Genomic DNA, 12,345 nt, shown 5'->3' on the forward strand with positions numbered 1-12,345 from the left:
AGATTTGAGATGGTTCAGCTTACTTTTGAAGGAGGCAGCCCTGACACAACAGGCAGTTAACAGGCGGTGATGCTGCCTCACAACAGGAACCCTAGCTGTGGACCAGACTGACATTAGTGGGAAGACAGACGAGCTGTGCAGGTCTCAAACTGCTCAAGGAAAAACAGTAAGAATGTACTGTTACAGAAGTCAGGGTTTAATCTTCCTAAAAATCGAGATTTTTGTTCTGCAATAACAAAAGCAAAGGAGTAGAAGACACAATGGTCTTGGGGCCACACCAATACTGCCGGGTTCACAGTGCCTGAACAGGACAGCGCTGTTACCAGCCCCTCTCCTGATGTCCACACCAGCCTGTCAGGCACCCACATCACAGACCATCCCAAATACAGGGCAGCTGAGCTGCACTGTGCAGAACATCTCTGTGCACATCTTAAGCAAGTTGCATTTGTTCTGATGTAACCAACTCCTTCAGTGCTGTCTTCAACACTCCCCATGCCCCTTTTCTGCTGTGTGGGTTGGTTTTTAAAAAAGTTTAATCTGATCAGTTCACCTAAATACTTTCAAAAGCAGACCATTTAAAACAAAAGCAAATATTTTATTCTACAAATTCAGCCCATTCCATTTTCACATATATTCTGACACACTGAAAAGAGTAATGTGGTTTTCCTTAAAGCTAAAATAACTTTTTATAACAAGAACCTTGGGACACAAAAGTCTAACACCACTTAGACCTAGCCATGTTAGCACAGAAAAAAAATAAAGCCATACAAATTTACCAGAACAAAAAGAACAAGCTTTGGTTTTGTTTTTTTGGGTTTTTTTTTTTTTACAGAAAAACAGATTTTACTCAAACACTTATTGGTCCATTACTGCTGATACAAAGTTTTTCAATTTCTTTTTTAAAGAACAACTTGTACACTGCTAAATACAATAAATCCCTACTGAACAAGTTCTATACAAAGCACGGCTTGTAAAAATTCATAAGACTAACAAATACTCCTGAAGAGATTATTCAGCGGATCAAACTGCTGCAGCAGCAAAGTAGTACTTGTAATAAGCACCTGCACCACTCAGATAACCTCTATTCAGAAACATGGTTTAATACAAAACTGTTTTAAAAACAAAAATATGGGATTCAACACTTACATAAGACACTGTTTGGATTCTTAATCAGTTGCAAGTTCCATCAGAATTGGCTGAAAACCTGAGAAGTCCAGCACCCAAGCCAATTAGATATCAGTTGTCTTAATAGAATATTTTTAATTATACTATTTTTAGAAGAAAAAGACTACATAAAGGAAAAAATGTACAATTTTATTTTAGTTTTTGGTTACATTTGCTATTATGAGTTAAAAACTTTAAAATTTAATTTAGTCACTTAAAAATGAGTGATACTCTCATCTGTAATTAAGTTATATTTCATGTCTAAGAGGTTGGTCCTTACAAAAAACTCCATAAAACAAGGTCCAACTCTCAGTTGCATACGATCCACCTAATTCTCCTCTAAAGCATTTTGCCAGTTCTCTCTTTTGGAACTTTTAAAACACAAATTATTTGACATGCTTTGCACAGACAATGAAGCATTTCAAGCCTACTCAACTTGCAGTTAATGAATATATAGCAGGAGGATCACCTGATTTGCACTTTTCTGAACCACTGGATCGACTTCTTGATGACATGTTGTCTTTAGCCTTTAGTGCAAGATTCGACTGGACATAAGTTTCTCATATCCCTGAGCAATTGCAGTTAGGTCATGCCACTGGACTGGCTCAAATTCAGGACTTTATTTCACAACTTCCATAGAAAGTAACTGGCTTCCTTCAATGATTGTCATCAAAGAGTGACTTGTTTAACAGTAAATCCCTATATAGAAAAATGTTAATTTAGTGGAAGACTTTGGTAGGAAAAGGGTGTACAGCTAAACATTACTAATAAATTTCTATTAAAAAATTCAACATTAAAATGAAGCTTTAAAAAGAATCAAAAAATAGACTCCTCCAGATTTGCTCACAAGTTTGCGGACACTCAAGCAGCTCAAAACCTCAAAAGTGCAAACGAGAAACAAGTAAAATATGTAACAGCAGCAACTTCAGTTTTCCTTTAAACATTGAGATTCCTTGTATTTATATAAAATACACATTCTCTTCCTCCTACTGCACCAGACTCATCAGCAGGTCATCAATCTGTTTTGATTACCCAGGTGCTCCTTGAAACTGTTGCTGTCTTTGTTCCAAAGCCTGCTGACTTAACAGTTGCTGCTGTTTCTGTAGAAACTGCACTACTTCTGGACTTCTGAGCAGGGACTGCAAGAAAGAGAACGTGGACTTTAAAGAACTCACATCTATTAAACAGCTACCATAAACATAGTCCCATACAAGCTACTGTGAAGGAAATTAACTGTCTCTCAGTCCAAACCAGTACACCCATATAAATGAGAGTTGAATTAAATGCTGAAGAATGACAATATGTGCTCAAAAAAACCATCTAAAAACTATTTCAGGACATCAGCAGGTAACCAGAAGCAGCATTAATGCACATGCTGAAAGCAGATTCAGAATGCAAAGAATATACAATATCACAAAAACCAAAGATAGCAAAAAGGGGTAATGTCACTGACACATTGAAAACACTTTTCAATTGCGTTTCAGCTCTGAGTCAAGTTCTGCAGATAGCTCAAAAATACTACAATAAATAAATAAAATACTATAATTCTACAGCAAAGCTCAGGTGCCTGCCACAGTTCAAGCGTCCGGACAGTGCTCTTAGTCATAAGGTTTAGTTTTAGGTAGTCCTGTGAGGAGCAGGGAGCTGGGCTCAATGATTCTTATGGATGCCTTCCAACTTATGACTCTATGTTCATTGAGTGTTCAATAATTTCCCAACATTTCAAAACAGCAGTCCAGCCATGAGGAATGAGCCAAAAGACAGAAATATCTACAACTGTTTGCATCTGGCTCCTGGCCTGAACAGTTGCAGTCTGTGATCCAAGTCTGGTTGTTCACTCTCATTCCTGCATGGTGGCAGCACAAGTGTTCATAAAGTCAAATGGCAAATCAGATTGGGAATGGATCCTTCCAAAAATTAACACAGGAAAAAAGGTTATTTTGCAGTTGAATTAATTCCCTAGACTGCTTGCTCATTGTGCATGGTCACTTCACTGATGCAACCAAAGACGTACTGCATGCAATTCTGTAATCCAGATTTACATTCAAAAGGACCAGCAACTTCCAGGGCAGGGTCTAGAACTTCATGCTACTGGGGCAATTCTGCAGAGATTATAATTGAAAACAACCATTCTGCATAGAACTCACACCTACAGCAGCACTGAACAGGTAAGATAAGCGAATCAGCCACTGAAAGCAGTTACTAATAACAAATAGACTCAGTGAGCAGATGCACAGCCAACTTTTCCTTACCATACGTGAGCCTTATCAAGTCACTTCACTGCACAGGGTAGTTCTGCAGTATGTAGTTCTTTACCTGCTGCTGGTTTATGACATTAAGACACTTCAGGCTCTCCACCGACAACTTGCTGCTTCTGAGCCCCTCACCTCAGCTTTCTACATCTTTATCCAGTGCGAGCTGCACATCCAGGCACACACGGGCCACCATAAAAGCCTCTCCTCACAGAGATTAACCACGTGCAAGAGACTTACGAGCAAGCACAAGGGACTTGGCACTTCCAAGTGATAAACCTGCAGGCAACTACCAGTGACATGCAGTAACTTTCATGTGCAGGAACTTGAGGTATGGAACAGCCTTGGATATACAGGCTGAGAGGGATCTTTCTGGGTCACGATGTAACCCTCAGGCCTTGTGTTGTGTAGGCATGCACAAAACAAAGAAGGAATTCTAGAAGAAATAACGCTGACTGAGAGAAACAGAGTTGGAGGAAAAGAGACAAAAAAGAACCAGATCAAGGAGAATATGAATCTCACTTCACTGGAAAACTGCAAGGAAACCTCAATTCTTGAGGAACCAGAACATAACTCTGTGCAAAAGCTCTCAACATCTATTTAAAGAGCTTCTGGTTTCTATATTTCTAGAAAAAATGTTTCATTAATAAGATACTTTAAAATGTAATTAAAACCCACATGAATAGAAACAGCCAGGAAAGGGGACAACAATTCAGTAAGCAGGGCTTGAACAACAACAGAGAATATGAAAAATAAACTCCATAGTTCATTACTTTTTTTCTTGTAAAACTGAAGAGCTACACATACTCTTCTGAGTTTTACACATAATCATTAAATAGGTGCTATTATTGAGAAAGAATTCAAGAAAATAAATCTATATAGCTGTATACCTAAAACTGATACAAATTTTTTTTAAAGACTTCGTATTTCCAAACAAGGACTGCAGCACTTTAATGAGGCTTGTTAAATTGCTTTGCATAGCTAACAGAGAACAGGCAAACAATCACATTAGCTTCTGGAGAAAGGAGATTGTAAAAACCAGTAACATTGAAAGTTGTAATGAAGAAGCCCAAGGAACAGTATGTACAGAATTATTTCCCTTCCTTGCGCTTAGTTCTTTAAATATACTTGCAGGAGCAACAAAAGTGTTTCAAAACTGGTAACACATGCCATTCATGCAGTCTACAAATATTACAAGTCATACTGTTTGCTTTGTCAACAAATATATAGGCAATTTCAAGTGTGATATGATAGGTCTACAACTTTCAAAACACACTACAGTAATTAAAGCTTACATCAGATCTAAAGTCCATGCATTGTTCTATCTAAAGCTTTACAGAAAAGTTGGTTTAACAAGTTAAAAACCATCTCAGTTACAGTATAAGCATTATTTACCCTAAAGAAATAACCACGTCTATTTAGTACTACCAAAATGGTCAACTCCAGTTAACATGGCAGTGATCAATCATTTCAGTCATTAGTATTTTTCACGCTGAGACATACATCTGCACTGCAGCATAACTCAAATTTGAAAATCTGCACATGTAGCACATGATCATTAAAATGATTTTCATGTTTCACAAAGGTCACAGTTAAACACTGTTACACTGCCTTCGTTTACTTGAGCTCAAAGCCTCTAAGAAAACAAAACTTACCAGCCTCTTTTTATTCAATACTTGTTCTAAAAGAGTAGGTCTTGCTGGGCGATCTCCAATGGATCCTGTTCTCTGTTTTGTAACAGAAACTGAACCTTCAACACTATCCTGCACATTGAAGAAAATTAAAAAAAAAAAATAGAGAAGTGAGACTATAAACCCTGATATAATAATATATTTACTTTTCACCACAGGAAAATCCCCAAAGTGAAGAATGTTTGCCTCAATCTGCAGAGGAAAATAACAGCACCAGAACAGAAACATCTCTGTTCAAGTATGGACCTCTTCTTTCCACATTATTTTCACTATTTCATCAGTCACAAGCAAAGCAATGCAGCTGAGTTAGTCTTCTAAATTGTAAAACTAACCAAGTTATAATGGCTAGTTAATGGCTTGCATTTGTTTGATTGCATTTCTTAAAAATGAAGTCATTCACAAAAGCTCAGCCTCCAACTTGTGGAAGTAGATGATATTTAACATTTGCAATTGGATAGGAATGACAATAATACCTTTAATAGCAAAACAAAACGTACTTCAGAATACGATTATGAACGTCTCAAAACCACAAGAGACACAATAAGATCTACATGTTTTTTTCTTTGTAAATTTATTCTGACTTACTGACACTTCCATTTACCTGAAAGGGTTCAAGCAAAAACAACACCACAAGAGTATCCCAGTATCTTTCACTTCAATCCTGTCCACAGAAGTGAAAAATGAAACTTCTATTAGGAATCTAACTCTGACTCCACAAGATGACAGTATCTTGTGGGGCCTTGACAGACACCACTGCAAAAAAGCACACTCAGTTTAGCACTAAATATCTTGCTTTCTCCTGCAAGTTCAGGCCTTAATTTCATAACATTCAAAGCAATCTTGCTTGCAGAAACTGTGAAAAGCAAGCCTGCTCTCTTCCAACATGCAATAATCACTACTTCACATTACAGATCAAAAAGTCTTAACCCATCACTAGATGAAATGCAGCAACTGTACACTTCTCACATACTCTCCCCTTTTCTGAGCTAGCACAAGCATTTGTGTAGACTCATCATGAACTGAGTACAATGAATTATTAGGAAAGGGACAGAGAAGAGGGGAAATCCTGCCAGTATAAAAATCTACAATTGACCTACATCTTGAATACTGTATGCATTTTCTGTTCTCTCATCTAAAAGAGAAGTAGCTACTGGAACTACAGCAGGTTCACAGAATGGTAACAAGGATGATAAAAATACACAACTTTTCACTTGGAAACAAGCACATTACATCTTTTCACTGCAGGAAGGAAACAACTTAAGAGGCAAGCCTACCAAGTGTTACAAACCCAACAAGAATTAGTTGTTCACTGTATCTTCTAATGTAAACACTAACTGGCAAATTAAGTTAACAGCAGCCAGGTGCAAAAACAAGAAGGATGCTGAGTTTACAAAGGTTCAACAGAAATCTGAAAAAGTACACAGAACACACAGCACACAGTTACAAAATACACCAGAAAACCCACACCTGTCTCTGCAAGTCCTCTGAGTTGAAAGAGAAAGAAGCTGGGAGAATTTTCCCCAGCAGCATCATGTACACTTGCCTTTTTTTTTTTTTTTTTTTTTACACACCTGCTTCATGGCACCTTTTACACCTAGACACAAAAAAATATTCTTTGCTGTGACACCCAGTATGGTTGCTGTTACGTTTATATGAAGAAAAAAAAGAAAAAGGCAAGTTTTTGATAGTTAGTTTGGAGTTAGATCAGCTCCCAGTCACACAACTCCCAAGACAACCGTGCTGACAAAAAAGGATTGCTTTTAGCAGGACCACCAAGTAAGACTTCTTTCTTCTGGCAACCACTATTTTATACTTGTCTCCAAGCACAAACTAGCCCACACCTTCAAAAGTAAAACCATTTTCCTTCTTCTAGCTCATCTAAATACAAGATCTTAAAAGCTAACTCAGTACAAGCGACTATCAGAAACTGTGTTATCCTGGCTGAGTCACAAACTGTAGGAAAAAAAAACCTATCTAAAAAGTTGAACATTAGCATCAGTTCTCCCACTGATATTTCCCCATCTAAACAACATACATAAGTTCAGAAAAGTAAGTATGACCTATTAGTGGTCTAAATATTTAACTGCCATTCAATATAATAAAATCAACAAGCATCTTGAAAAACATACACAACTGATTTTTATACACAATATAATCTGATATGCAATGGCCTTTGTTACTTTAAAACACCGCATTTCAGCACCAACTGGGCAACACGACTGACATCTCTCTTACACCTATGCTTTCATCTTTTCTGCTGTGAAATGAACACACGCTACACAGCAAAGCATCTTTTAGCAATTTTTTTTTTTCCCCTGGAATCTTCTGGTGTAGTTGTAAGCTGCTACAATTTATATCAGAGAAGAGAAAAAGAAACGGGGTTTGCTCTGGCACCAGAGGGAGAGTGAGCTCTAGGACTGTACTAGATTTCCTCTTCCTCTGGGCAGAAAGGTCCCACTCCTCTGACAGAAACCGTTTCCCACAGGGAGCCCCTACTCCGAGGGGACTACACGGCTGCCGGGCTGCCCGCCGACCTCCCCACCCGACAGGGCCCCAGCTGAGGCCCGCACCACTGTCACCCTCCCGCCGGTGCCTCACCTCAGCCCGCGGGCCGCCCCCCGCGGCGGCCGCCCCGCCGCCTCCCAGGGCCTGGTCGCTCTTCTTGCGCTTGTATTTGTCCTTGTAAATCTTGTTGCGGTGGCGCTTGCACATCCAGGGCTTGCGCTGCTTCACCACCTGCGTGGTGGTCTCGCTGCAGCCCTGGTAGGTGCAGCTCTTGCAGCCGCCGCCCGCCGCCGCTTCGCCGCTCGAAGTCCCCGCCGCTGCCGCTGCCGCCGTCGCCGCCTCCTCCTCCTCTAGCTCCTCCGGACTGGCCGTGCTCTCGCCGCCCACAGCCTCGGCCTCCTCCCCCGCCTCGGCCTCGCCGTCACCGGGACCCCCCAGCTCGTAGAATAACATGAGGCCGCCGCTACCGGGGGGCGGCAGCACTCCCCCCGCCGCCGCCGCCCCAACCTCCTCGCCGCCGCACGGCTGCATCACGAGCAGCGCCAGCTGCGGCGGCGGCGAGGAGGAGGAGGCGGAGGAGGAGGCGGAGGAAGAGGGAGCGGCGGCGGGGCTGGCCCGCAGGGCGCCGGTACCCGAACCCGCCGCGCCCCCCGGCACCTCAGCCCGCGTCCGCCCCGCCGCACCCACAGCGCGCAGACGCCGCCCCGCCGCCCTCTATCGCGCATGCGCCCGCGGGCCGCGCACGCGCCTTGGCGGGCGGCCGAAGGAAAGGCCGCGCGCGCCATCTTGCCGGTCGCAAGAGAGAGGGAGCGCGCATGCGCGGGCTGAGCGTGCCCAGGTGCGAGGCGTGGGAGGCGGGGTCACGTGCCTGGCGGTGCTGAGGGGAGGGGGAAGGGCCCGGGGTGCCTTGATGGCGGCCTGGCCTGTCAGGCAGGTCTCTGGGACTTTGTTTTGAGGCTACATCAGCTCCACTGGTATGACGCCCCCATGTCTTCCCAAGTGTGATGAACCACCTTGTGGCCATGTCGTGGTTTGGCTCTGTCAGCCTGTTCAGCCCCTGGCTTGCTGCAGTCCCATGATAGCTGTCTGGACCAAACTGTCCAGCCACTGGTCTTCACAAGTGCGTTCCCTGGGCCATGCTTGTGTCCTCGTTCTCTAGCCACTGCCAGCTGGAGAGCGGGGACCCAGGGGTGCAGTTTCACTTCTTCTCCCACCTAGCCTTTTTATGGCTTCCAGCCTGCTATTGCTCCTGTAGCTTTCAGCTCGCTGTTCCTTGCCCTTTTGTCATTTAGGTATTGATTCTCTCCGTGGCTGACTTCTGCATGGCTCTTTAGATGCTTTTCCCTATTAAAAGGTTCATCTGAGCGGCTAAGACCATCTTCACCCAGTTGGTGCCATTACAGAGTAAACATCTTTATTCTGCAAGTTAAATGAATGCTGTATCTGTAATTTTAGCCATTTTTCCACTCCTCGACCCAGTTGAGGTTTTGTTTTGGTTTGGTTTTTTGGGTTTTTTTTGCAAAGGTCTTACATTTTCTTCCAAGAACAAATGCAACTGTCACGGCTACCTTCAGTTTTCTTTCTGCTTCCTCCTCCTGTGTCACAGGCATGGAATTTTCCTCACTCCTGCAGAGAAGCCCCACTGACCTCCATCTCTTTGATAACCTACCATTTGCTCCCCTTCATTTGTCTTACCTCCTTAGTCTCTGTGGATTCCTACCTTTCTTATTGCATGTGTGGGTTCTTCCCATGTTAAAGAAACGATGCTGACCCCATTTGTTCTCTGGCAATTATCACAGCTCTCTTTTCCTGTCGTTAAGGTAAACAATTATGCTGTTTACAGTTGTAGCTATTCGCTTTCACCGTTGACGGTGTCATAATACAGTTCTCTCTCGTTTGTCAAAATAGATAAGGTGGTATATCTATAGGAGAAATCACAATGAACTGTGTAACTGTCCTCATCGCCTTTGACCCACCAGTCACCTTTAACATGGGCGAGATGACTCCCAGCTCTAGTGTTTAAACTGGAATCACAGACTATTTCTTTTTTGTCAGTGGAGACTTACTTTCCCCACACCTGCCTCAGTGCCTTTGCATCTCTGCTACAGCCATGCTGGGATGACTTACAAGACGCTCTCTTCAGGACTTAGCCTCGCACCTGTGCCAGTAGTTAAACATGTAAAAATTACATGTATTGATGTTGTCCTCCTGCCTCTTACCTCTTTAGATGTGAGCTCCTCAAGGCAGAGGTTGCCAGTAAATGTTTGGATTTTTTTTTCACGTTATAGTTCCATTGAAATAATTATAGTTTATTTCTTTTGATTTAAGTGCATCTTGAAAGAATGCCTACTTAAAATCCTAAATGCTCCTGATATTAATTAAAATAAAATCCAATGTAATAATGAATCAAAAGCAATAGCATTTTTCTCCAGCTATACTCCCTGCATGTATCCACACCGTAACTAATTCAAGTGCAAATAAGAAACGGGAAGCTGATACCTTTTAAATCCCAGGAAGAAGAGTTGCTGGTGTCCTTCCCCAACACTTCTCTGAAGCCTCACTGAGGCAGCTAGGTTTGGCATGGGCCAGTCAGACCAGTAGAATGAAGCAGATCGAGGCTAAATGACACAATGATTTCTGGAGTGAAGGTTTCCAAGCAAACATTTTGCTGAAAACTCCCTCTCTCTTTGAATCAGTTGGATTCTACCTCAGACACCCTGGTAACACGTGGGGATCTCATTGGAGAGTGTGTCTGGAAGCAGACTTCAGCTCCGTAGTTCTCATTTTCCTCATCTGAGGGAAAAAGAACAACAAAAAACCCCAGAAACTAACAATACTTTACAAAGATATTTAGGGGGTTAATTAATTAGCAAATCAATTTGATATTTAATGAGCCTATTACTGGACTGCAATGTGAAGTGTTATCCAATTCTATTTACCCCAGAACCTTATCATCTGCTTGCTCAAGGGCATAGAGACATAAACAGGAATTAAATTAGTGACAACTGACAAATGAAGCCCTTCTTAAAAAGCTGCCATTGGTGCTTTTTTTTGGTGTGGTTTTTTTCTGCCCAGTTTGCTCAGAAGAGTGAAACATCGTGATGGAAAAGAAATCAAGCAAAGTACTAGTTTCCTTGGGCTGCACTTCTGGCAATCCAGCTCTTGGGGAAGGAAGGTCATGTTTGGAAAATCTTGTCACTAGTCTGTACGTCATTGCCATCCAGCCAGGAGCAGCTGCATCATGTTTTGCCTTCCCAGGTGCAATTAAGAGGAGATGCCAAATGTGATTATTGAAATCTAATAAGTTCATTTGTCCTTAGGCTGACAGCTTGTTGTTTAAATAGATTCTGTAATTTTCTGCTGTCTCTTTCATTTGTGTTTGTGAAATACTTCATTTTAATGTTCTAGATATCTGTGCCAGTTCTTAATATCCAGTTCTTAATTGTCTTGGGAAACAACATGTATTAAAAAAACAGATACAGGATAAGATTGAGGAAGGTAATCATCATTGGAGAGGCTGATCTGTCCTACTTACAGACCAAGATAGTACTAATGATTTTAGCTGCAGTAATATTTTCAAATTGTGGAAGTTATTTTAGCATTTTCCTATGAGTGATGATATGAATTCTGTTCATTCAATAGTTTTTTGTCTGTCTGTCTATCTATCTATCTTTTACACAGAAGTGCATTTGCCTTTGTGATGTGTTTTAAGAGCATGGTCCATACTAAGAACTTCTGTGAGAAGTGGGACTATGAAATTCATGCATCCAGTGTTGTGATATCCCTACAAAGAAAACATAATCTAAATGCAAATTATCTTGTAACCTTATTGCTCTGTTATAAAATGAAAAGGTCAAGTCAAGGAGAGCAGTTGGGTTTTTAAAACAGCTATGAAAGGTACTTGAAAGATACAAGGGAATGAAGACTGCTGGAGGAAGCTGAGAACTAATTCTTTTTAAAGCACATCTCTTTAGAAATACATCATTTGATGAGGGAATCAAAATGCGAGTATATAGTCAAGAGAGATTTTTCTACTTTATTGTACCTCTTACTGCTTAGCAATCTCCCTGTTTATTCCTCTTACCTGCTGTTGGGGTTCAAGTCAAACTGTGCAGTCATACCATCATGGAAAGGTTCAAAAGCACAGCAGCCTCAAAACAGATTTCCCCTCAAAGGGAGGCAAAGTGCAGAGTGGTCAGTATGCTCACTGATACGAATTTCCAGGTGACAGTGAGTGCTGAAGTCTTACCGTGAATAACAAAGCAAATGACTCTAAGCCAGTGTAGTCAGTTTGTTAAAACTTGGTTTTCAGATAAGTGTACAAAAATTTTATGCCAATTTTATCAAATCTTATAAACATCCCTTTTTACACTATTCAAGTATTTCTGTTTCCTGTCGATACTATGAAGTCAGAAACTTATTAGACTTTATGAATTACAGACAAGTTTATTTTTGCAAATCATGGAAATAAAAAACCTCTAAATAAACAGAAGTTTGGTTTGCATTATGGGTATGTATTCTGGTTTTAGTATATGTATGACATAAAATGGCCATCAGAAATGGGTTTCTTTCCCCAGGCCCTTCTCATTTTGCATGGTTACCTTTGTCCCATGCCAAGAGATAAATAAGTCTGCTGAAAGTAAGTCTCCTCTTTCATTTATTTACACTTAATTAGACATAAATTAAGCAGCTAATAAATAACAATACCAACCACAATATAATCAATCAAAAAT

General features: G+C 41.2%; 1 protein-coding gene across 1 annotated transcript; it reads right to left on the bottom strand.

The window, feature by feature from the left end:
- Nucleotides 1–574: 574 nt before the first annotated feature.
- Nucleotides 575–8,312, bottom strand: RFXAP (regulatory factor X associated protein). Its single transcript, XM_075741977.1, has 3 exons — nt 7,706–8,312; nt 5,072–5,179; nt 575–2,303 (listed from the first exon to the last, which is right to left on the bottom strand). The coding sequence occupies exons 1-3, from the start codon at nt 8,141–8,143 to the stop codon at nt 2,193–2,195; spliced, it is 657 nt and encodes a 218-aa protein (XP_075598092.1). The 5' UTR covers nt 8,144–8,312; the 3' UTR covers nt 575–2,192.
- Nucleotides 8,313–12,345: the final 4,033 nt, after the last annotated feature.

Source organism: Balearica regulorum, chromosome 1, assembly GCF_011004875.1.
Source record: "Balearica regulorum gibbericeps isolate bBalReg1 chromosome 1, bBalReg1.pri, whole genome shotgun sequence".
Classification (NCBI taxonomy): domain Eukaryota; kingdom Metazoa; phylum Chordata; class Aves; order Gruiformes; family Gruidae; genus Balearica; species Balearica regulorum.